The 27,391-nt window shown below is 35.6% G+C and overlaps 1 protein-coding gene across 1 annotated transcript in view; it reads left to right on the top strand.

Annotated features, from left to right (window-relative positions):
- Positions 1-27,391, top strand: part of STXBP5L (syntaxin binding protein 5 like) — a 344,970-nt gene that overhangs the window by 212,720 nt on the left and 104,859 nt on the right. Inside the window, exons 17-20 of the mRNA XM_040250785.1 lie at positions 176-345; positions 1,025-1,150; positions 17,501-17,652; positions 19,585-19,656. Coding sequence (XP_040106719.1) covers positions 176-345; positions 1,025-1,150; positions 17,501-17,652; positions 19,585-19,656 — 520 coding nt within the window. The remainder of the gene's footprint in view (positions 1-175; positions 346-1,024; positions 1,151-17,500; positions 17,653-19,584; positions 19,657-27,391) is intronic.

The raw sequence follows: 27,391 nt of genomic DNA, 5'->3' as shown, positions 1-27,391 counted from the left end.
TGAATATTTTATGTAACTTACTATTTAATTCAGTTTAGGGTGTCTCTACTATTAATTGAAATTGAACTAATCTGAATAATAATTACCAAAAAATGCCAGATATTTTAATATGATTATCACTATTATTATTATGACAACCTAGATGAAATCAAAACTTGATTTTTCTTTTTTTAAGTCATTAGAAGTACGACTGCAGTATGATATTGAAGATATTATTACCCCAGAACCAGAAACAAGTCCTCCATTTCCAGATCTTTCATCCCAGCTTCCTTCAAGGAGTCTTTCTGGGAGCACTAACACTGTGGCTAGTGAAGGAGTAACAAAGGACAGTATCCCATGCCTCAAGTAAGAGTTGCTGCCAAATTTTAAAACAACTTCACGTGTAATTGTATAATTCTTTGAAACTTGCCAAATGAAATATCCTCTTTTATTAAGTTGTTGTCAAGTGGTCTAGAGTCCACCAAGAGGTACCTTGATCTTTTTTGGGACTATCTATGAAAAGAGCCCAGTATTTATTCTTCATTAATAATTAATACATTTCCTTCCCTGAAGGACCCTAAAGAAAACATAGCTTTGATAGAGAAGGCTACAGGTGGAGCAAATTTAGAGAGCAAGAACAGGAATTTAGGTTTTGAATATGTTGAACTCAAGTTGGGTTGTAGATTAATGGTCATAGTTCTTAATGTCATGCATTATGACTTACCCATATGTAACAAATATTGTGTAAGAAAATAATAATAAAAATAATTTAAAATACTACTATCAAAAGAGAAAAAGGAACTCATGAAGTCCAGTAAAGTTCTAGATCTAACTGACTGAAAAGCTACTTCAAGGAAAGGTTAAGAAATCACAAGTGACTTGGTGTATTTTGAGAAAGCGAGAAGATACTGTTTACCTGCATAATGCCCTCAGTGCATGGCATTGTGTATTTCTGTAGGAAGATTATTGTTGTGAATTCTGAAAATAAGCATGAGCATATGTATTCAAACTGTATATGATGCAATTATTTTTTCTGTTTTTCTAGTGTTAAAACACGACCAGTGCGGATGCCTCCGGGATATCAAGCAGAACTTGTGATTCAGTTGGTGTGGGTGGATGGTGAACCTCCGCAGCAGATTACTAGCCTTGCTGTGAGCTCGGCGTATGGAATGTAAGTAGTTAAACATTCTTTCTAAATTGTATAATTTATCTAATATGTTTGATACATTAAATGTTTCTTTTAAAATAATTAAGTCCTAAAAATGGAAAGAAACCCTTGCCTGGATTTGTATTAGGTTGAAAATTGTATAAGAAAATAGTAACTTAAACATAGATCGTGGTTAAATGTTCTTTCTTAATGTCAAACTTGTAATAGTAACGTCAAACTTTTAGTGTTGGGAGGCTGTTAAGATATTATCACACTCATACATTTTTATTTGTTTTGTGTTTTTTAGCCTTTCACTCTTTGTGTTTCATTTTGGATACTTTCTTCTGACTTATCTTTAAAAGTTCAGCAGTTCTTCAGTGGTATCTAATCAAATGGTAGATTCAGCCATGGAATTGAATTTCAGTTCTTTTTTAGCTCTAGACCTTCCACTTGGGTCTTTTTAAAGTTTTCTTTTATCTTCCTAAATTATCACTCTTCTGTTTCCTTGAACATGTTGAATATAGTTACTTTAAATATGTGTTTGACAGGGGGTGCTCTGTAATAATATAGAGGGGCAGGATGGGCTTAGAGAATGGGAGGAGGTTCAAGGGGGAGGAGACATATGTATACTTATGGCTGATTCAAGTTGTTGTATGGCAGAAGCCAATACAACATGGTGAAGCAATTATCCTCCAATTTAAAATTTAAAAATGCATTTGATAACTAGCTTATTATTTGTCTTGGATTTGGGTCACATTATATTGTCATCATAAAACTTAGGTTTGCCTTTTGGTTTTGTTTTTTTTTATTGAACATTATATACCACTATATATGTGTGTGTGTATATCCACACACACAACTATTATAGAGATAATCTGAGGTTCTAAATGATGTTTTCATCCTCCAGAAAGTATTATTTATTTCTCTGACTAAGAACAACAGAATGATCTCTATTCGTCTCCAAGGCAAACCATTCAGTATCACCGTAATCCAAGTCTATGCCCCAACCAGTAACGCTGAAGAGGCTGAAGTTGAACGGTTCTATGAAGACCTACTAGACCTTTTAGAACTAACACCCCAAAAAGATGTCCTTTTCATTATAGGGGACTGGAATGCAAAAGTAGGAAGTCAAGAAACACCTGGAGTAACAGGCAAATTTGGCCTTGGAATGTGGAATGAAGCAGGGCAAAGACTAATCGAGTTTTGCCAAGAAAATGCACTGGTCATAGCAAACACCCTCTTCCAACAACACAAGAGAAGACTCTACACATGGACATCACCAGATGGTCAACACCAAAATCAGATTGATTATATTCTCTGCAGCCAAAGATGGAGAAGCTCTATACAGTCAATAAAAACAAGACCAGGAGCTGACTGTGGCTCAGATCATGAACTCCTTATTGCCAAATTCATACTCAAATTGAAGAAAGTAGGAAAACCGCTAGACCATTCAGGTATGACCTAAATCAAATCCCTTATGATTATACAGTGGAAGTGAGAAATAGATTTAAGGGCCTAGATCTGATAGATAGAGTGCCTGATGAACTATGGAATGAGGTTCATGACATTGTACAGGAGACAGGGATCAAGACCATCTCCATGGAAAAGAAATGCAAAAAAGCAAAATGGCTGTCTGGGGAGGCCTTACAAATAGCTGTGAAAAGAAGAGAAGTGAAAAGCAAAGGAGAAAAGGAAAGATATAAGCATCTGAATGCAGAGTTCCAGAGAATAGCAAGAAGAGATAAGAAAGCCTTCTTCAGCAATCAATGCAAAGAAATAGAGGAAAAGAACAGAATGGGAAAGACTAGAGATCTCTTCAAGAAAATTAGAGATACCAAGGGAACATTTCATGCAAAGATGGGCTCGATAAAGGACAGAAATGGTATGGACCTAACAGAAGCAGAAGATATTAAGAAGAGGTGGCAAAAATACACAGAAGAACTGTACAAAAAAGATCTTCATGACCCGGATATCATGATGGTGTGATCACTCATCTGGAATGTGAAGTCAAGTGGGCCTTAGAAAGCATCACTACGAACAAAGCTAGTGGAGGTGATGGAATTCCAGTTGAGCTGTTTCAAATCCTGAAAGATGATGCTGTGAAAGTGCTGCCCTCAATATGCCATCAAATTTGGAAAACTCATCAGTGGCCACAGGACTGGAAAAGGTCAGTTTTCATTCCAATCCCCAAGAAAGGCAATGCCAAAGAATGCTCAAACTACTGCCCAATTGCACTCATCTCACACACTAGTAGAGTAATGTTACAAATTCTCCAAACCAGGCTTCAACAATTTGTGAACCGTGAACTTCCTGATGTTCAAGCTGATTTTAGAAAAGGCAGAGGAAACAGAGATCAAATTGCCAACATCTGCTGGATCACGGAAAAAGCAAGAGAGTTTCAGGAAAACATCTATTTCTGCTTGATTGACTATGCCAAAGCCTTTGACTGTGTGGATCACAAGAAACTGTGGAAAATTCTGAGAGAGATGGGAGTACCAGACCACCTAACCTGCCTCTTGAGAAACCTGTATGCAGGTCAGGAAGCAACAGTTAGAACTGGACATGGAACAACAGACTGGTTCCAAATAGGAAAAGGAGTACGTCAAGGCTGTATATTGTCACCCTGCTTATTTAACTTCTATGCAGAGTACATCATGAGAAACGCTGGACTGGAAGAAGCACAAGGTGGAATCAAGATTGCCGGGAGAAATATCAATCACCTCAGATATGCAGATGACACCACCCTTATGGCAGAAAGTGAAGAGGAACTAAAGAGTCTCTTGATGAAAGTGAAAGAGGAGAGTGAACAAGTTGGCTTAAAGCTCAACATTCAGTAAACGAAGATTATCACCAGGCATTTGGTCCCATCACTTCATGGGAAATAGATGGGGAAACAGTGGAAACAGTGTCAGACTTTATTTTCGGGGGCTCCAAAATCACTGCAGATGGTGACTGCAGCCATGAAATTAAAAGACGCTTACTCCTTGGAAGAAAAGTTATGACCAACCTAGATAGCATATTCAAAAGCAGAGACATTACTTTGCCAACAAAGGTCCATCTAGTCAAGGCTATGGTTTTTCCAGTGGTCATGTATGGATGTGAGAGTTGGACTGTGAAGAAAGCTGAGCACTGAAGAATTGATGCTTTTGACCTGTGGTGTTAGAGAAGACTCTTGAGAGTCCCCTGGACTGCAAGGAGATCCAACCAGTCCATTGTGAAGGAGATCAGCCCTGGGATTTCTTTGGAAGGAATGATGCTAAAGCTGAAACTCCAATACTTTGGCCACCTCAAGCGAAGAGTTGACTCATTGGAAAAGACTCTGATGCTGGGAGGGATTAGGGACAGGAGGAGAAGGGGACGACCCAGGATGAGATGGCTGGATGGCATCACTGACTCGATGGAGGTGAGTCTGAGTGAAGTCTGGGAGTTGGTGATGGACAGGGAGACCTGGCGTGCTGCAATTCATGGGGTCGCAAAGAGTCAGACACTACTGAGTGACTGAACTGAACTGAAGCTAATAGACAGTATAGAGAGCTCAGACAGGATAATCCAATCAGACATCCTATCTTTGAAAGTTGGATTGTATTCCCTTTAAGCACTAATTCAGTTCTAATTAATTCTTATTCCTAGTTTGTACTCTGCATAAACATTGTATCAAATTCCACTCCCATCAGCAGTGTTTGAGGATACCTGATTCCCTACAACCTTTCTAATAGCTGTGTAACCAAATGTTATTTTGTTAAGTAAAAGGAAGTTTATTATTATAATATTAGCACTTTCCTTGTATCTTGAATGAAACCGAACAACTTTTTTTCTCTAGTGACATTTGTGTATATTCTTTGTCCATTTTTTTTGCAGATTATTTTTTTTGTAGATTTGTGAAATATATTTACGTAGTAAGGAAGTTAGCTTTCTCTGTGATGAAACCTACAGTTATTTTCCTTGGTTTTGTTTATGATTTTGATTAGGATTTTTATTTCAAGCAAAAATTTAAAAAATATTTAAGTAATTCTGTTTTTTTTCTTTTCTGGCTCTGGGTTTTGTGTCATATTTAGAAAAGCCTTTCTCACTTCAAGATCATGAGGCATACTGTCTTAAATATATTAAAGGAATAAATATATAAGTCTTTATCCAGAGTTTATTTTGGTATGAGACATGAAATAGGAATTACACTTTATTTCTTACCTGATGACTAAGAGTTATGCCAATACCACTTACTGAATATTTTGTCTTTCCCTTCTAAATTTGGAATCTTTTTTCAAATTAACACATTTATATACATATATTCACACATGCATTGGGCTTCCCAAGTGGTGCTAGTGGTAAAGAACCCTCTTGACAATACAGAGGACAAAAGAGACCCAGGTTCAATTTCTGGGTTGGGAAGATCCCCTGGAGAAGGGCATGGCAACCCACTCCAGTATTCTTGCCTGAAGAATGCCATGGACAGAGGAGCTTGACAGGCTACAGTCCACAGGGTCGCAAAGAGTCAGACACAATTGAAACGACTTAGCACACGTGCATATATATAGCTCTGTTTCTATATACCCAGTCTGCCCCTAAACTAAGTCTCATGAGCTCCAAGAGAGCTTGAAGCCAGCTGAAAGGGCAATGACCTGAAAACAATCTTGTGTTCTTAGAGGTTTGGGGGTGTATGTAAAAGATGTATGTGAATATAGATATCGGGAGTCTGCTCTTGACTGAAAAATCCGTTGATAGGAAAGCTGGGAGGAACAGCCTAGGGATTAGGGGAGGAAAGGAAGGTAGTGTGGGACAGCTATAATGCTATTTGTTTGATATGGCCAGCTTATCCTCTAACCCACATGGTTACTATGGAAGATGGCTGAGCTCAAACCATTTTCAGGGTTCCCTACTTGAGAGATTGACCTGCAAACCAAGGGGATGCCAAAATTAAGAGCTATCAAGGTATATTGCTAGGTTCAGGCAAATTGCTGAAAGCTGTTAGAATAAATAAGTCAGAGAGCATGTTTCCGTTGTTCAGTAACTGGGGATGGGGGTGACAGTCACTCCAAAGCCTCTAAAGAGCTTATAATTGTATGCGAAAGCTTGGACACCTGCCTCATGAACACTCAACTGCCAAAACACTTCAGGCATCCATGTACATTCCACCAAAGTTTTAAGAAATAAGTAACAACAGTATTTATTTTCTTTCTGAGAACTTGTGAAAGAAAAAGTGCCATACATCTCATCTTATGCGGCCAACATAATGACGTCAAAACTTGAAAAGGGATTGGATCAAGATGGCAGAGTAGAAGGGTTAGAACTCACCTCACCCCCACAAACAACTCAAAAATTTACCTATGTGTGGAACAAGTCTCATGGAACTGGAGACTGACCAAAGTAGTCCTATACAACAAAGGTGCAAGAAAGATTTCCATGTAACTAGGTAGGATGGAAAAAAGGCAAAGGGTTGGGACCTCCACCTTGGGCTCTGAAAGGATGAAAAGGTCTGCATAGACACATCCCTTGAGGAGTGAGCAGGTCAAGCCACAGACTGGAAATCCCAGTCTTGGAGCCCTACATAAAGCAAACAAGCCCTCGTGGCTGCAAGGAGACTGGCTGCCAAAACTAAATCAAGAAGATACATAATTTGAACAGACTGATCACCAGAAGTGAAGTAGAATCTGTAGTAGTAATAATAAAAAACTCCCTGCAGAAGAAGTTCAGGATAGGATGGCTTTAATAGGGAATTCTAGCAAAATTACAAAGAAGAACTTGTTCCTGTCCTTCTCAGACTGTTCTAAAAACTGAAGAGGAGGGAATGCTCCCAAATTCATTCTATGAAGCCACCATCACCCCAATACCAAAACCAGCCAAAAACATTACTAAACTAGAAAATCATAGGCCAATCTTTTTGATGAATATAGGTGCAAAAATCCTCAACAAACTGTTAGCATACCAAATCCAACAATACGTAAAAAGGATCAAGCACCATGATCAAGTTGAATTCATTCCAGAGTCATAGGATGGTTCAATATACACAACTCAATCTGTACAATACAGCACACTAACAAAAGGAAAGACAAAACCCACATGATCATCTCTATACAGAAAAAGCATTTGACAAACTTCAGTATTCATCTATGATAAAAACTCTCAAAGTGTTATAGAGGGAATATATGTCAACGACATAAAGCACATTTATAACAAACCCATAACCAGCATAATACTTAACGTTGAAAAAGCCTTCCCATTAAATTCAGGAAGAAGACAAGATTACCCATTCTCACCACTTCTATTCAACATAGTATTGGAAGTCCTAGCCACGGCAATTAGATGAGAAAGAAAAGGTATCCAGATTGAAAGGGGAGGGTCAAAACTGTCACTATTTGCACCTGATATGATACTCTATGTAAAGTATACACCCCCAAACTATTAGAACAAATGTATTCAGCGGGGTCATAGGATACAAGATTAATATATAGAAATTTGTTGCATTTGTATATACTAATAATGAAATATCAGAGAAAGTAAAAAATCCCCTTTAAAATTACATTAAAAAATAAAATACCTAAGGACTAAACATAAGCAACGAGGTGAAATACCTACATGCTGAAAGTATAAAACATTGAGAGAGAAAATTGAAGATGATTCAGAGAAACAGAAAGATACGCTATGCTCTTGGATTGGAAGAATTAATATTTTTTAAACGGTCATACTGCCCAGAACAGTCTACAGATTTAATGCCATCCCTATCAAAATATCTATGATATTCTTCTAAGAACTAAGATAAATAATCCTAAGATTTATATGGAACCAGAAGAGACCCATAATTGCCAAAGCAATCCTGAGGGGGGAAAAAATCAAAGCATAATGCTTCTGGTTTCTATTCTATACTATAAAGCTACTGTGATCAACACAGTGTTGTATTAATTCAAAAAAAGACATATAGAACAATGGAACACAATAGAGAGCTCAGAAATAAACCCATGCATTTGTGGTCAATTAATCTATGACAAAGGAGGCAAGAATATACAAGAGAAAAGACAGTTTCTTCAACAAGTAGTGTTGGGAAAGCTGAATAGCTGCATGTAAAACAATGAAATTAAAGTAAATAAATTTATATTTAAAAAATAAATAGAAGAACCGTAAAAAAACATTCCTTCACACCACATACAAAAATAAACTTAACAACTTTAAAATACCTAAATATTTATGACACCATTAAATTCATAGAAGTGAACATAGGCAAAACTTTCTTTGACATAAATTGTAGCAATGTTTTCTTTGTTTAGTTTCCCAGGGCAAAAGCAGTCAAAGCAAATGTAAAAGCTTTTGCATAGGAAAGAGAACCATCAAAATAATGAAGGACAGCCTATGGAATGGGAGAAAATATTTGCATACTATGCCTCTGACAAAGGGTTAATATCCAAAATGTACAAACAGCTCATAAACTCAAAAAAAAAAAAATCCAATTTATAAAGATGGGAACATCTAAAAAGACATTTTTCCAAAGACATACAGATAGCTAACAGGCATATGAAAAGATGCTCAACACTGTTGATCTTCAGAGAAATGCAAATCAAAACCACAATGAGGTAGCACCTCATCCTAGTCAAAATGCTTTTCTTCAAAAAATCCACAAACTGATGTTGGAGGGGATGTGGAGAAAAGAGAATCCTTTTACACTATTGGTGAGAACGTAAATTGGCGCTGTTGCTATTGAGAGTTGTATGGAGGTTTCTTAAAAAACTAAAAGTAGAACTACCATATGATCCAGCAACTCTACTCCTGGGGATGTATGCAGAAACAATGAAAACTCTACTTTGTAAAGATACTTGCACACCAGTGTTGATAGAAGCACTGTTTACAATAGCCAAGACATGGAAGCAACTCAAATGCCTGTCAGTAGATGACTGACTTGAGAAGATGTGGTACAGATACACCATGGGATATTACTCAGCCATAAAATAGAATGAAACATTGCCATTTGCAGCAATATGGATGGGCCTAGAGAATATTGTGCTTAGTGAAATAAGTTAGAGAAAGACAAATATATATGATACCCCTAATATTCTTGGATCTAAAAAAAAAAAACAAATTAATGTATATACAAAAAAGACTCAACAATAGAAGAAAAATGTATGGTTGCCAAAGGGTAGCAGGAAGAGAGAGGATCAAGTTAGGAAAACGGGATTAATAAACCCAACTACTCTACATAAAATAGATAAGGATCAAGGTTCTTGCTGTATACCACTTGGAATTATATACTGTATCTTATAATAACTTATAATGGGATATAATCTGCTGCTGCTGCTGCGCCTGCTGCTGCTGCTAAGTCATTTCAGTCGTGTCCAGCTCTGTGCGACCCCTTAGACGGCAGCCCACCAGGCTCCACCGTCCCTGGGATTCTCCAGGCAAAAACACTGGAGTGGGTTGCCATTTCCTTCTCCAATGCATGAAAGTGAAAAGTGAAAGTGAAGTCGCTCAGTCGTGTCCAACTCTTAGCGACCCCATGGACTTCAGCCTACCAGGCTCCTCCATCCATGGGATTTTTCAGGCAAGAGTACTGGAGTGGGGTGCCATTGCCTTCTCCAGGAATATAATCTACAAAAACAACAAATCACCATGCTGAAACTAATACAATATTGTAAAGTGACTATACTTGAACTTAAAAATGTTAAAACTTACAAAATAAAAACTTAAAGGGCATTAAGTGAAAATTATAAGACCATATATTCATGATATGGCATGGTATCCAGTCTCATCAGTTCAGTTGCTCAGTCGTGTTCGACTCTTTGTGACCCTACAAACCACAGTACGCCAGACCTCCCTGTCCATCACCAACTCCCAGAGTCCCCCCAAACCCATGTCCATTGTGTTGGTGATGCCATGCAACTATCTCATCCTCTGTCGTCCCCTTCTCCTCCTGCCCTCAAATTTTCCCAGCATCAGGGTCTTTTCAAATGAGTCAGCTCTCTGCATCAGGTGGTCAAAGTATTGGGGTTTCAGCTTCAACATTAGTCCCTCCAGTGATATCAGGACTGATCTCCTTTAGGAGGGACTGGTTGGATCTCCTTGTAGTCCAAGGGACTCTCAAGAGTCTTCTCCAACACCACAGTTCAAGAGCATCAATTCTTCGGCGCTCAGCTTTCTTTATAGTCCAACTCTCACATCCATACATGACCACTGGAAAAACCATAGCCTTGACTAGATGGACCTTTGTTGGCAAAGTAATGTCTCTGCTTTTGAATATGCTATCTAGGTTGGTCATAACTTTTCTTCCAAGGAGTAAGCGTCTTTTAATTTCATGGCTGCAGTCACCATCTGCAGTGATTTTGGAGCCCCCGAAAATAAAGTCTGACACTGTTTCCCCATCTATTTCCCATGAAGTGATGGGACCGGATGCCATGATCTTCGTTTTCTGAATGTTGAGCTTTAAGCCAACTTTTTCACTCTCCTCTTTCACTTTCATCAAGAGACTCTTTAGTTCCTCTTCACTTTCTGCCATAAGGGTGGTGTCATCTGCATATCTGAGGTTATTGATATTTCTCCCGGCAATCTTGATTCCACCTTGTGCTTCCTCCAGCCCAGCGTTTCTCATGATGTACTCTGCATATAAGTTAAATAAGCAGGGTGACAGTATACAGCCTTGACACACTCCTTTTCCTATTTGGAACCAGTCTGTTGTTCCATGTCCAGTTCTAACTGTTGCTTCCTGACATGCATACAGATTTCTCAAGAGGCAGGTCAGGTGGTCTAGTATTGACATCTCTTGAAGAATTGTCCACAGTTTCTTGTGATCCACACAGTCAAAGGCTTTGGCGTAGTCAACAAAGCAGAAATAGATGTTTTTCTGAAACACTCTTGCTTTTTCCATGATCCAGTGGATGTTGGCAATTTGATCTCTGGTTCCTCTGCCTTTTCTAAATCCAGCTTGAACATCTGGAAGTTCACAGTTCACAAATTGTTGAAGCCTGGCTTGGAGAATTTTGAGCATTACTTTACTAGTGTGTGAGATGAGTGCAATTGTGCGGTAGTCTGAGCATTCTTTTGCATTACGTCTCTTTGGGATTGGAATGAAAACTGACCTTTTCCAGTCCTGTGGCCACTGCTGAGTTTTCCAAATTTGCTGACATATTGACTGCAGCAGTTTCACAGCATCATCTTTTAGAATTTGAAATATCTCAACTGGAATTCCATCACCTCCACTAGCTTTGTTCATAGTGATGCTTGCTAAAGCCCACCTGACTTCACATTCTGAGATGTCTGGCTCTAGGTGTGTGGGAATGATCACACATTCGTGATTATCTGGGTCATGAAGATCTCTTTTGTACAGTCTTCTGTGTATTCTTGCCACCTCTTTTAATATCTTCTGCCTGTGTTAGGTCCATACCATTTCTGTTGTATATTGTGCCCATCAAGAGATCTGTAGTCTTTCCCATTCTATTGTTTTCCTCTATTTCATTGATCACTGAGGAAGGCCTTATCTCTCCTTACTGTTCTTTGGAACTCTGCATTCAAATGGGTATATCTTTCCTTTTCTCCTTTGCCTTTATCTTCTCTTCTCAGCTATTTGTCAGGCCTCCTCAGACAACCATTTTGCCTTTTTTGTATTTCTTTTTCTTGGGGATGGTCTTGATTACTGCCTCCTCTACAATGTCATGAACCTCCGTCCACAGTTCAGGGACTCTGTCTATCAGATCTAATCCCTTAAATCTATTTGTCACTTTCACTGAATAACTGTAAGGGATTTGATTAGGTCATACCCGAATGGTCTAGTGGTTTTTCCTACTTTCTTCAGTTTAAGTCTGAATTTTGCAATAAGGAATTCATGATCTAAGCACAGTCAGCTCCTGGTCTTGTTTTTGCTGACTGTATAGAGCTTCTCCATCTTTGGTTGCAAAGAATATAATCCATCTGATTTCGGTGTTGACCATCTGGTGATGTCCATGTGTAGAGTCTTCTTTTGTGTTGTTGGAAGATGGTGTTTGCTATGACCAGTGCATTCTCTTAGCAAAACTCTGTTAGCCTTTGCCCTACTTCATTTTGGACTCCAGGGTCAAACTTGCGTGTTACTCCAGGTATTTCTTGACTTCTTACTTTTGCATTCCAGTCCCCTATAATGAAAAGGACATCTTTTTGGGGTGTTAGTTCTAGAAGGTCTAGAACTAGATCTAGAATGGTTCATAGAACCATTCAACTTCAGCTTCTTCAGCATTACTGGTTGGGACATACACTTGGATTACTGCATTATTGAATGATTGGAAAGGAATGAGTTGGAAAGGAACAGAGATCTTTCTGGTAGAAAGGTCTGACAAAATGTGGTCCACTGGAGAAGGGGATGGCAAACCACTTCAGTATTTTTGCCTTGAAAACCCCATGAACAGTATGAAAAGGCAAAAAGATAGGACACTGAAAGCTGAGCTCCCCAGGTTGGTAGGTGCCCCATATGCTGCTAGAGATGAGTGGAGAAATAACTCCAGAAAGAATGAAGAGAGAGAGCCAAAGGAAAAACAGTGCCCAGTTGTTGATGTGACTGGTGATGGAAATAAAGTCCAATGCTGTAAAAAACAATACTGTATAGGAATCTGGAATGTTAGATCCATGAATCAAGGTAAATTGGAAGTGGTCAAACAGGAGATGCAAGAGTGAACATCAACATTTTAGGAATCAGTGATTTAAAATGGACTGGAATGGACAAATTTAACTCAGATGACCATTATATCTACTACTGTGGGCAAGAATCCCTTAGAAGAAATGGAGTAGCCCTCATAGTCAACAAAAGTGTCCAAAATTCAGTTCTTGGGTGAAGTCTCAAAAATGACAGAATGATCTCTGTTCAGTTCCAAGGCAATGGAATGTTCAGTTCTCAGCCATAAAAAAGAACACATTTGAGGTAGATGAACCTAGAGCCTATTATACAGAGTGAAGTAAGTCAGAAAGAGAAAAACAATTGTATACTAAAACATATATATGGAATCTATAAAGATGGTACTGATGAACCTATTTGCAGAGCAGCAATGGAGACACAGACACTGAGAACAGACTTATGGTCACGGCTGGTGGTGGGAAGAAGGAGAGGTATAGAGAGAGTAACATGGAAACATACATTACCGTAAATAAAATAGATAGCCAGTGGAAATTTGCTGTATGACTCAGGGAACTCAAACTGGGGCTCAATAACAGCCTAGAGGGGTGAGATGGGGAGAGGGGTGGGAGGGATGTTCAAATATGAGGAGATATGGGTAAACCTATGGCTGATTCATGTTCACTTTTGGTAGAAACAAATGCAATACTGTAAAGCAATTATCTTTCAATTAAAAATAAATAAATCAAGACAGTAGCATTATTTGTGATGGCAGTATTATTATATCCCCAAACTACAAATGACCAGAGTAGACTGAATAAATTGTATTATATTAATTTCTCTAGCAGTGAAAATGAACTTCATTTACATTTAACTATAATATTAGAAAAAAGTGAAACATTTATTAACGAGTAAAACTGACTTTTGGTGTAAGAAGTCAGATTTGGGGAGACAGAAGTAATAATCAGGAGAAGCACAAGTCAACTGCTGGTAATATTCTATTTCTTGATGCAGTGATAATTATGTGAGGTTGTTCACTTTGTGATAACTAAGTGTTTAATTTATGTTTGTTATGCTTGAATTAAAGAGTAAAATAAATATACAGTGTTTTTCACATAAGTAATTTTATTTTTAGAAATTTATCCCCTAAATATGCTCTATTTGAGTGAAACTAAATCATAAAGGATATTCATTTTTGCATCGTTAATAGCAGTGGCCTATGGCTTCCTCAAGTTCAGGCTGGTGAGTTGGAGTCCTCACTCTGGTTTGGCTGCATTTTCTGGCTTCACCAGTTCAGGGCTAGGACTGTAACACTAGGTTGGAGATGATGCCCTCGAAATGTGGGCTGACTGGCCGCTGGGTCAGGAAGCACACAGGTCTCTTTTGGTAGTAATTTGATTTTTATTAATATTAAAAACTGTATGGAGGTATTAACATTTATGAAAAAAATTTTACCAAGCATGCAATATGAGTTTTGACAAATATACATGACAGTGTAAGTTATGTAACCACCAACAGATTAATTTTATAAACACTATTCATCACCTCAAAAGTTCCCTTGTGCCCTTTTATTATCTGTCGCTACTTGGCCCTGTAAAACCACTGATTTGCTTTCTGTCACCATATTTTTACATATAATTTTATATAAATAGAAGCATAAATTATCTTATTTTCTTCCACTTAGCATAATGCTTTTGTGATTCATCTGTGTTATTAATAATATTTGTGACTTGTTCATTTTCATTGCTTCATAATATTCATTTATGTGGATATACAAAAGTGTGTTGTATCTATTAACCATTGATGGAAATGTGGGTTTTTTCCAGTTTGGGACTATTAAGAATAAATCTACCATTAGTATTCAAGTAAAAGTCCTTATCGGAGAAGGCTATGGCATCCTACTCCAGTACTCTTGCCTGGAAAATCCCGTGGGCGGAGGAGCCTGGTAGGCTGCAGTCCATGGGGTCGCTAGGAGTCTGGTAGGCTGCAGTCCATGGGGTCGCTAAGAGTTGGACATGACTGAGGGACTTCACTTTCACTTTTCACTTTCATGCATTGGAGAAGGAAATGGCAACCCACTCCAGTATTGCATTTCTATGAACGTATGAGGGTTTTGGTTTTACCACATACCTGTCAACAGTGCATAGTGTTGATCTTCTCAGTTTTATCTACTCTGATGGGTTCAGTGGTATCTAATTGTGGTTTTAATTTATGTATTCCTGGTAACTATGTTTGGCATCTTTGAAGTGCTATTTTCACATTTGTGCATGTTGTTTGGTGAAACATCTGTTTATATCTTTTGCTTACTTTTTAAGTCAAATTATCTTATTATTACTGGGAGTTCTGTGAATATTCTGAATAAGAAATGTATTTTCCACATTCATGTTTTCCTCAACCTTCTTGAATATCTGGAATATATTTTCCAAAGCATTTTTAACATCCTTTTTGGCCAATTTTACCATCTGTTTTACTTCTAGATATGTTTCTGTTGATTTATTTTTCCCCCTGGTTATCAGTCTTTTTCTTAATTCTTTATATGCCTACTATTAATACTTTTCATGTAGTTAACATTGTTAATTTTATATTTATGTTGATATTTTATTGGATTCTTTTCAGTAGTTTTCTGGAAGGAAGTTATGTTACTTAGAATAATTGTTTTTGAGCTTGTTTAGGATGGATCCAGAAAAACCTTTTAGTTTATGGCTAATTTGTTCCCACCACTGAAGTCACACCGCTGTATCTGTTTTCCCATGTATTTGGACATCTCAGCAGTTTGGCTGGTCGTGACATGAAATAATCTCAGCCTTAGATGAGCTTTGCAAATTACTCTGTTTTACCTTTTTTGGTAGTTTGTTCCCAAGCCTGGGGTAGTTTTATTTACATGGGTGCCCAGATACAATCTGAAGAGGGCCATTCTATAAATCTCTGGTGTATTCTATCTGTGCTGCTGTCTTCTCTCTGGAATTTTGCCTTATAAATTCTCACTGCTTTTGTTGCCTCAGACTCTGATTTCTGTCGCCTCAGTTCAGCAAGACTTCTGATCTGTCCTTGAGCTTTGGTTTCCTGTGCTCTAGCATGGGAAATTTCTCCATTTGCTAAACTAGAACACTTAAACTAGAATGCCTGAAGTTTATTTTGTTATCCTTCTTTCATCTTACTCTGTGTTTCCTGTTGACCAGTATGTGAAAACTGTTGTTCAATATATTTTGTTCAGTTTTCTAGTTAAGGTGTAAGGTTAAATCCAATATCCTTTCAAACAACCATTGCCTAACCTCCTCAAACCTAAGGTATAACTTTCTAGTATTGTTATTTTTTAATTGGTTTATTTAAATTGGAGGTAGTATTCTTATTTTTAACTCAAAAATAATTATTTTTGTTGGTGTCATACATTCTAGTTGTCTTTTTTCTCAAAATTGCATTTGGGAACTTTTTTATACTGGTAGGCAGAGGAACTACATTTTAACGTTAAAAATTGAAGAGATATTAATTCACTACAGTATGTAATATTGTACATAAAGAAATATTAAGATCAATTCTAATTTGTGTGGAAACTTTTCAAAGTACTTTAATAACATTTCTGATTTGATGCTCATAAAAGTTCTGAACTAGATAAATCTAACATTGTAATTCTCATTACAAAGTAAAGAAACCAAGGCCTGGCAATGTTTATTAATTTTTCTCAGTCACATAATCTATAAATGATGAGACAGAATCTTCTGACTTTTACAATGTTTTTTTCCAGTTTCCAGAGTCAGTCTTCCTGGAAGATGTAGAACTTTATATAAAATAACAAAACATCTAGTATGACAGAATTTTTCTTTACAGTTATTGTGAGAAAGGCAGTGTGGTGCAGTAGAAATAACTAGATTTACAGTAGCTGGTGACTCGTCCACAAGATTCAATCTAAGAAAATAACATGGAATTATTTAAAGTGAGGAAACAACAAGCATACAACTATTTTATATTTAATTTAGGAAGCAAAAAGCACAGATTTACAATTTTTCAGCTAGAAGTCGTGTTGTGAATGGAGAAAAAAAGAGTTTAGTATATGCCAACAGAGAGCCTGGCAGGCTACAGTCCATGGGGTGGCAAAGAGTCAGACACGAGCCAGTACAGCACAGCATAGCACAGTGGTTAAGGTGATCAAAATATCTGCTTAGGAGATCTGTTCTAGTTTTAAAGGAGATTTAGTTAAGAAATTAATTCAAATAGTCTCTATAGTTTAATGGGACAAAATAAAGAACAAAAGATTGAGGATATTATTAAATTTTTGTGAATGAAAATTCTGTCTCTCTTCATATCTACCATAGTAACAAAACCTTTGATATATGAAGTTAATCTTTATGTAAAATCTTATGTTAAATATATACTCTGTTTAAGAAGACAACTAATTTGGAACCCCCAAATTATGATTTTATTTGAAAAAGGCATCTAACTGCATACTTAAGTATCTGTAGCTATTAAAGTGTGACATTTCTTGACCTAGTTTCCCCTTCATAGCAAGATTTTCTGTTTTTACAGAAGAATCACATAAAATCAAGTTATTAAAGAACAGGCTGAGTAATCACTACTTACATGAGAAAATATCTGAGAAAACATTATTGCAGGTCATTCCTGTTCTTTTTGCAGTGGTCCTGGCTATTATACAAGGTTAACCTATCCTATGTAAAAGGCACCATTTCCTTCATGACTACCAATCACTGCCTGACTTACCCAATCCTAAAGCATTATTTTCCAATAATCATATTTATTTTTTAAATTTGGAGACAAAATAATAATGGTTGGTGTGATACATTCTAGTTGTATTTTTTTTTTTCTCTCAGAGTTGCATTTGGGAACTGCAATGGGTTGGCTGTGGTGGATTTTATACAGAAGACTGTACTGTTAAGCATGGGGACCATTGACCTGTATAGATCAAGTGACATATACCAACGACAACCACGGTCTCCTCGAAAAAACAAGCAGTTCATTGCAGGTAGGAGATAAAACAAGATGATTATGAACTTATTTAGTTCACCTGTTTTCTTTCCTTTAGATTTCTTGTCTTCTGTGATGCTATTCAAATGCATAGTAGTATAAAATCAGCATAATTTATAATGCCATGTAAGTAAAATTGGGCAGAAACATAGCGAGGCTCTGAAAGGGTAAAGAAGGTGTTTAAACTTCAATTTGTTATTAATATTAGGAAGCATCTCAATGTTCTTAAGTTGAATTCCTAAGAAATAACAAAATACGACACTATTGAATATAAAAATGTTAAGAAAATTAGTCCCTTGTGTTGAAAAAAACTACTTACAATGGGATAATTTTCTTCTAATATACTATAGCTTTAAAAATGTAACACTTATTCACCCATTATAATTTTTTAAATTAGCTCCATTTTTTTAGCTGTCATTTTTTTTGTTGGATGGTGACTTTCTTGGAGGTATTTTCACAAATGCAGTAAATGTTAATTAACATTTTACAATGCTATGAAAGATGATATTTTTCTTGACAGGACAATTATAAAGGAAAATATATAGTTATTAAAATACAAGCCAAAATACTTTCTACATGTAATACCAAACTTTGATATGCCAAGTTATGCAAAGTTTTACTGAAATTTCAGTAAATATCCAAATAGTTGGCTTTGTAAACATTGCCAATATTTTGTATATTTTTTGTCCACTGACATAGTTGGTAAAAAAAAAAAAAACTGGTTGAGCTAAATGGTTTGCAGCTAGACATACACCTACAGTATTACATATTACATTATACAGTTTTTAAATTTTTCTGTATTTTTAAAATAATCAGTTGAATATTGACACTTTTACTAAATATACCAGGTGAAGACTATTATAAAGTAAAAAAAGAAAAAGATACATGATTGTAGGTTTTATTTTTTAAATTGTAAGTGTGCCAAATTTAACATATGAAAGTGATAATAAGTGAAGTTTCCCTTGGGACTAATAAAAAATTACTTGATATACTGAAATTCTTTGTTAATCTTTTTTTTTGTAAGCCTCAACCCTTTCTAAATTTATAGTCTAGACTCTTTTCAGGAGCACAAAAGTTCTCCTTCAGCAATATTTCGGAGTGCTAGAAAGATAAAACTAGACAGGTTCTGCTTCTACTACTACTGGCTTTTGAAAGAAAGGCAGAATAGAGAAATTTTGCATACATGTACCATGAGATTCCCTCATGATTGAGAAAGAGAAAGTTGATTTTTGAAAGTTTGTTTATTCTCGATAGATATTAGGGGAAAGTAAGCACTGTTTGTCTGCTGAAACACTAATTCAATCAGAAAAGCTGTGGATCTTAAGACAGTTCTAAGTTACTTGCTGGAAATACACTGTGGAATGACAAAGTGTGTATTTTGACAAGAGATAATTCAATTATCATTTAATTTAAACTTATTGAGCCTCAAAAATTATGATTAGAACTCAGAATTTGAATGATTCAAAAATTGGGAAAAACTGGGATGAAGTAAACTATGCTTGTATTTAGTTATATAATGAGTACTCACTTTGTTATTAAAAAAAAAAAAAACTAAAATCCCTAGGCTTTCTTGTTAATACTGAAGATTAAAGACAACCATTTTTATATTTATGATATAACATACAAATTATTTATAAGCTAAATAAGTTTACAATGTAAAATGCATGTAAGAGAAATGCCATTTATTTTTATAAGAGACTTGACTGAATAAAATTACTACAGCATACTCATCATTCATCTATCACCTCTTACTTTCTAATTAATTTATTTTTTAAATATCTCCTTTCTAATTTGATTACCTAAACTTGCTGCAATTTCTTCATCTTGGCTGTTCTAGATTCTGGTATGATATCACTTCCTTTCACTTTAGACTATTTTTCTCTCTTCCTTCTGCCTGCTGCTGATGCTGGTGTTCTGGCATGTTCCAAAGACAACTTTTGCATGCGTGGCCTGTCTAACTTTTATCCTGATTTAACGAAACGGATCCGTACTTCCTATCAGAGTAAGTTCTATAAAGGTTAGGCAAATAGCTTTTTTAAGTCATAATGCTTGAGTTAAATCCATACACCTGTGTTCAGTAATGTGTTTGTTAAAACACATTCAGCATGCATGCAAATTTTTGTTTTGTTATGGAAATGCAACCTGATAATTTTAATAAAAATTACATAAACACTTCAAATAGTTATTGTCAAATACCTATTTACCCATATTCATTGTTTCAGTGTTTCTTTCAAATCATGCATACCATTGGTTGTTAGTCCAAGAGCCATTGTCTTTTGTTTTGAGGAGGAAGAGCCATGGTGTCCTTGTAAATAATAAACCTGATAATCTAGTATCAATAATAACTGAATGGTTATTTTGGAAATTTTGTGCTTTTGGCCATTTTATAAAATTATTGTAACCAGGGCCACAATATTTGCTTTTTCCAATATAATTAGATTTCTTAGAGAGAGCCAAATATTTCCAATTTCTGATGCATTTCATTCAAATAGAATATGCAAATAAACATTTCTATATTTATTTTAGGAGCCAAACACTGAAATTGGGAAATTAAGGTCATAAATAAAAGTCAGTAATAATAACTTTTACTGTGGTAGCAAATGCAAATCTGAAAATGGTGGAGTCAGATATTCTTAAAAATGGTACAGAAAGAGTGAAGAGTGAGAGTATGATTAGAGATGCAGATAATATTAGTGATGTTATGGGTGAATATTTATTGGTACGACAATATGTGTATAATATGTTAATCTATGCTATGTTTGAGAAAGTTTGCTTAACAATACATATAAGAAGATATCATGTTTGTATAAAATATACACATATGGATACACACACGTTTGTTGCTCTTATTCTGCGTTTCTTCAGACCTCACCTCACCAGCTTGTAGATATAATAAAATTACATCACTTATAAAAATATAAAACTTTGTGTTCCATTAACTAAAGGATGTTAGTACTTTTGAAATCCTTAAAAATTTCTGGGGCCCAGAGGTGACTTGTTTTTGCTCATAACTATTCCCTAGGTTTTACTGGAACACAGCCAAACTCATTCATTTACATGTTGTCTGTGGCTGCTTCCAAGTTACAGTGGCAGAGTTGAGTCATCGCAACAGAAACCAAATGGCCCATGAGACCTCAATATTTACTGTCTCGCTCTTCACATGAAAAATTTGCTGACCTCTCCGCTATACTATTCATTACCCATCCCCTGCCACCTTAAAGGGTCCAGCCAAAACTTTTCCTGAAAATAGTCTCTAGGCAGTTTAACATATATACTCAAACTTCAGAATACTAGTCTAGCCTTCCCATGGTGGAATCCCCCTATTGTGTGTGTGTATATGTGAATGTATCCATCTATACAGATGGAAGAAGTTTCTGGAACATGAGATTGTAAATTTTATAAATTTCTTTTAATATATTTTATTGTATTTCTATAATAAACATGTAATGCTTTTATAGTAAAAGAAATTGGATACTGAGAATAAGAAGCAGGCACTTAGTTAAACTATATGAAGTCTACAATATCAACCATGATATAAAGCTTAAATGTCATTTACCTTGATTACTTCAATAATCTTATGTTGTCTTCAAAATTAAAAAAAAAAAGATTTTAAACCTTCCTTCAGGGTACTCTAAAATATAATTCCTATCACATCTTCAAATGAATTTTCTACTACACCTATAAAAACACTCCTTTTAAGTCAGTGTGTGGCTTTTACTACACTTATAAGTGAAACTCTCTGGAAACTTTCCTTAGATTTCACTCCCTTTAGTAAACCTTTCCTGCTACCATCAGAGTGCTTGCACCATTTCCTTAATTTAAAATGTCTACAATGCCCACAGTGTACAGACTTGGACACAATAGAGTCTGAACCACTTAACTGGTACTTAGATTTGCTTGTGTTTTTATGCATATGCTCTACCTTTGTAAGTGCACAAAGAGAACCTGAAGACCATTTGTAAATTTCTTATTATCCTCTTACACCAGCTCAACTATGAGCTCAGTAAGTCAATGATGGTGGTGGGATAGAGTCTGACAGGTGATGCTTTTCACTCACATGAACAACAGGAGACTTTTCAAATTTGATAAATGAGAGTAGACATGGCTTCTGTAGTTGCTGGATTCACTGAAACTTAGAAAAGAAATCATGGTTTCTTCTAAACAAAAAATTAAAGTGTCAAGACATAAGAAAAATCAAATCCTTAGAAGGCCATAATGAGATGCTACATGTCTTCCATGAAACTATGATTTGTAAATGAAATGAAATGCTTTGGGAAAGCAGGAGACATAGGGTCAGAAGGTTTATCAAGTTCTTTCTTTTCTTCTTATTGACTAGACATTATGTTTATATCTTAAGCAAATAATTTAACTGCTCTGAGTTTCTTTTTTCTCATAAAGTAAAATCATAATCCCTACTTACCCTTTAGAGACTTTTGGAACTTTTCAAGATTAGCATTTATAATAGCACTTCTATAAATATTAGACATTATTTTTCTATAATTATCATCATAGAAGATGAAAGCCACACCACAGGTTACATAACTTTTGCAGAATACAACCAGTTTATGGAAGATTTAGGGCTAACATCCAGTCAGCTGCCTCATTGGCTAGTGCTTTTTACTTTTTACTTGTGATGACGACAAATTTTGCTAGTTGAAAATTGCTAATATACCATTTGAACCAAAGGAGGTTTAAAAAGTATGCTTAGGGTAGAACATTGTCAGAAAATGTGCTTATGCATCAATTTCTAGTTATGCAATGAGGGAATCCATTGGAAAGTTTCAATCCTATGTATAAATATTTTCTTTCTTTCACTGCATAGTTTTTTCAGAGTATGGAGAGTCATAACAGATCCTGGATACACAAATCAGAAGCATAAAGAAAAACTGGAGAAAAGGGGGGAAGATAATAGAAGAGAATTAGAAAAGAGAGTCAAATATTTTTTTTAAATGATTGGAGAAAGTCAGGAAAGAAGGAAGAGTAAAACAAAGAATAAGAGGAATGCCTCAAGGAACAAATAAATGGGAAGAGTCCACTCATTTAAAGAATATTTATTAAGCATCATCTGTGTCAAATATTTTTTGCTATTAGACATTTAATGAATGAAATAATTATAGTCTCTTCCCTCAATGTATAAGAGAAAACATACAAAGAAATTTCTAGATATACAATTATAGTTGAAAAAGGATAATGCTATAAAAGAAAAATGAGACATGTAAAAGCTGGACTGATTTTTTAATGTGTTGTCAGTAAAGGCCTATCCGAGGAGGAAGCATTTAAGTGAATCCTTACAAGAAGTAATAAGACAAAGCTTTGAACTTACAGTTCTGAACAAGATAGAATAATAGGGACAAGGTTTAACATGCCTCCCCAAACACACAAACATAAACGGTCATAATGAATGAAACTGTGGTTTTCAAGACATGAACATCAGGCAATGAAAACCAGTAATTTCTGGCAGATGAGAAACAAAAGAAGTGAACTCTATTAACTGCACCTGTTTACTTCCCCGAGAGTTTCTAGATCGCAGCAAAGGGAGGAGGGGGAAACCCAAGAGGAAACCAGCTCCCTGTGTCGAGAAGATGGGGATGAGAGACCAGGGAAACCAAAGCAGCTCCAGCGCATAAAGAGAGGATCCCAGAGATCTACAGTTCCCTCCTTGAACAAAGTACCAGTCAATACACACATATGCTGTAGCTATCGAACCATGTGAAAGGACTAAAGGAAATGGTACCCAACACTCAAACAATGGAAATAGTATCTATTTTTTACCACTAGGCAGACTAGAAAAATATCAGTGTAATTCATATCCACTTCTAATTAACATTGTACTGGGGATTCTAGCTAGTATAGTCACGCAAGAAAAATAAAAGTTATCCAGAATGGAAAAGAAGTTAAATCATTTTTTTTCATAGACAACATGATCATCTATGAAGAAAATCTAATAAAGTCTACAAAAAAGCTACTAGAACTAATAAGTGAATTTAACAAAGTACAGGATATAAGGTCGATATAAAAAAATCAATTTTATTTCTGTCAACCTGTAACACTTAGTCATAAATTAAACAACAAATGTGAAAGACTCATGTATTGAAAACCAGAAAACATTTCTGAAAGAAGTTAAAGACCTAAAAAAATGAAGAATTACATGTATCAATATTATTAAGATATCGGTTCTCTCCCAATTAATCTGTAGTTCAGTATAGTCCCAGTAAATATCTTGCAGACTTTTTAATAGAAATTGACAAACTGATTCTAAATCCCATATAGAAATGCAAGGGATTTAGAGTAGCCAAAGAATATTATTCTTTAAAAAGAATGATCTTGGAGAACGAACACCACCTAATCAAGACTTTTTAAATTTATTTTTATTTTTACTTTATTTTGCTTTACAATACTGTATTGGTTTTGCCATACACTGACATGAATTCATGTTAATCAAGACTTTTTAAAAGATTAGTGTTACAGTAGGGGAAGGAGAGAAGGGGATGGATTGCGAAAGTAGCATTATGTCAGTGGAACTCAACAGAGACTCCAGAGATACACCTACACAGAATACTGATCTTTTTACAAAGGTGCAAAGGCAGTTACGTAGAGAAAAAATAGTCTTCTCTATTAACTGTATTTAAACAGCTGAATATCCTTTCATAAAAAAATTATTTTGATTCATACTTTGTACTAAATTTTAATGATTTACAGTGGTTAATAAGCTTTGATATAAAACTTAAAACCATAAATCTAGGGGAAAAGGAGAAAATTTTGTGACCTTAGGCAAAAATGTTTTAGAGAATATACCAATGTCATGCTCCATAAAGGAACAAACATACAGACAAATCAGATTTCTTCAAAAGTAAACATTTTTGCCCTTTAAAAGACACTTCTGAGAATGAAAAGTTAAATCATATACTAGGAGAAAATATTTGCAAAGTGTATATCTGATTAAGGATTTGTATCTAGAATTTATTTTTTATTTTCTCAAAACTCAAGAAAGCAAGCAACCCAATAAAAATGTGAGTCAAAGATTTGAATAAATAATTCACAAATGAAAATAGTGATAAAAAAATAAGCATATAAAAGATTCTGAACATTCACTGTTAAGAAAATCAAAACTATGATAATAATACATTATAGTGGCTAAAATTAAAAAGAATGATCATACCAAGAACTGGCAAGAATGCAAAGGAAATAGAAAACTACTGGTGTGAATGTACAATGGTATAAAACCATTTGGCAGGTTCTTAAAGATTAAACATATGCTTAATATGACCTAGCCAGTTTATATACATGTAGTTATCATATTTATCCTCAATAAATGAAAGCATGTATCCATACAAAGACATTCACAGCAACCAGAAGATTCAAACATCTTTAGTAGTCAAAAACTGAAATATCTAGTCTCCATCGAAAGTTCAGTGAATAAGCAAACCTCATATATATGTTCAGTAGTTGTACTATGCAGCAGTAAAAAGTCATGCACTATTGATATGTGCTATACCATGGATGAACCTCGAAATAATTACATTGAGTAAGAGAAAACAGATAAAAAAGGGCACATATTGTATGATTCCGTTTATATAAAAAAAATCCTAGGAAATGAAAACTAATGCAGAATGACAGAAAGCAGATCCACAGTTGCCTGGGGATAGAGAAGGGGCTGGAAGGGAGGGTTATAAAAGGACACAAAGAAATTCTTGGACATGATGGATACATTTATCTTGATTGTCAAGATTTACCAAATTAAATACTTTGTAAATAGGCCGATTAAACCTCAAAGTTATTAAAAAAAAAAAAAGAGCTGGTTACATGAAAGGCAGAGAGCAGTATGTTCCAGGCAGAGTGGAGAGCTTGTAAGAAGGTTCTAAAGTGGTTAAGGACTTTATCTTCTAGAAGTAGAAAGAAGGTCAAGGAGTCTGGGGATGTAGTGATTGACAGGAAAAGTGGGTTAATATTTTGATGTCTAGATGAATAGGGACAAGATCATACAAATTTCTGAAGCAGTTATAAGAAACAGTTTTGAGCAAGGAAATGATAGGCTTTGATTTATATCTTAAAAATATTACCAACACTGCTGAATGAAAAAAAACCTGTGAGGCCAAAAAAGAATTAAAGCAAATATATCAGTTGGAGGGCCAATATTCTACTCCAGGCAAGAAACGAAGGTAACTTTGACTAGGGTGATAGCAGTGTTGCTGGAGGAAAACAGACAGGTGCAAGAATCATTAACACTGACAGAGCTACTAACTGTAATTTAATTTGGGATATCAGAAGGTACAATAAAAGATTATTTCCCAAATCTGGGCTTGAGCCAATGACTGTATCATGATATTTACAAAGATGAAGAAGCTAGGGTTAGTGCATGGCATGGTGGTAGGGACTAAAGAGTTGAGTTTCAGACTTGCTAAACTTTGATATATCTGTTATGAAGTGAAGATGACAAGTGGACAGGTAAACAAATCAAATTTACATACATATACAAATTTAGTATGTAATGGTAGTTATGGAGGGAGCAGAAGGGAAGTGAGGGTTTGTGAACAGAGACAACAGGAATTACATTTAATTTCCAAAGGAAGAAGAGTAGCTGGCAGAGAAGACTTGCCAGAGAGAGGAGAAGAAATGAGGAGACTATTGAAGAAACCATAATAAAGGGGGATATTTCAAGAAATGGTCAGCCATATCAAATGCTACAGTAGGGTTAAGTTCAGAAAAGTGATTAGTGGGTGTTGTGCTGTGAAGGTTATTAGCGACCCTTTACGAAGTAGTTTTGGGAAAGTATTGGGATAGAAACCACAATTATTTTAGACTAAGGAGTGGCAATGAGGAAACAGCACAAGTAAATAACTCTTTTGAGATGTTTGGTTATGAAGGGGTACCAAAAACAGGTCAGTACTTGCATAGGAAGAAAGTGTTAAGAGGAGGATATTTTTCATTTTAGATAAAGAGCATATTTTTAAGTTGATGTGACTATTGAATGATCCACAAAGAAAGAGAGATCGATGATAAGGGACAGAGGGAAGAAGAAGAAGAAGCAAAATCCCTCAGAAAAGTGAGAGGGGAGGATATCTGAGCATATGTACAAAACTTAGTATCCAAGAGGAGGCTTTCTCTACTGTAATAGAGAGGCACATAAAAGGAAAAAGCTACAGAATCAGGGTATAATTTGTAATCATACAAATTACAAAATGTATGATTTGGTTGAGAAATTAAACAAGTGATTTTTGCATCTCTGTTTTTCAGTTCTGTATTTTGGTGGGTTTCCTTTTGAAATCAGTTTTACAGAGTGTTTTCTTACTCCAGACTTTATATTGAAAAGCACACTGGTCTGTAATTATAAGCTTCCATCTTTGAATTCTATGAACAAAGAATAAAAAATAAGAGAGATATTACTTAGTAATAGATGTGAGTTTTCTAGAGTTTAACAGTCATCTTGTGTAAGTCAAACAAATAAAACACCTACTATAATTTAGAGCAGTGGTTCTCAACTCAGTATGATTTTGTTCTCCAGGGGACATTCGGCAATTCCTGGAGACATTTTTGGTTGTTACAACTTGGGGAAGGAGTGCTCTACTGGCATCTAGTGGGTAAAAGTAGAAAATTCATGCAGTCTCAAAGTGCTTGCATTCAGGGGTTATTATAGAATCTGACCCAAGCTGAATTAAACTATCTGAAACTGCATCTCAACCCTCTTTCTGCACAAATACTGAGAATATTAAGAATCAGCCCGTTAAAAAAGTGAATAG

Source organism: Oryx dammah, unplaced genomic scaffold, assembly GCF_014754425.2.
Source record: "Oryx dammah isolate SB20612 unplaced genomic scaffold, SCBI_Odam_1.1 HiC_scaffold_2, whole genome shotgun sequence".
NCBI lineage: Eukaryota > Metazoa > Chordata > Mammalia > Artiodactyla > Bovidae > Oryx > Oryx dammah.
This window is presented reverse-complemented; position numbering and strand designations above follow the sequence as displayed.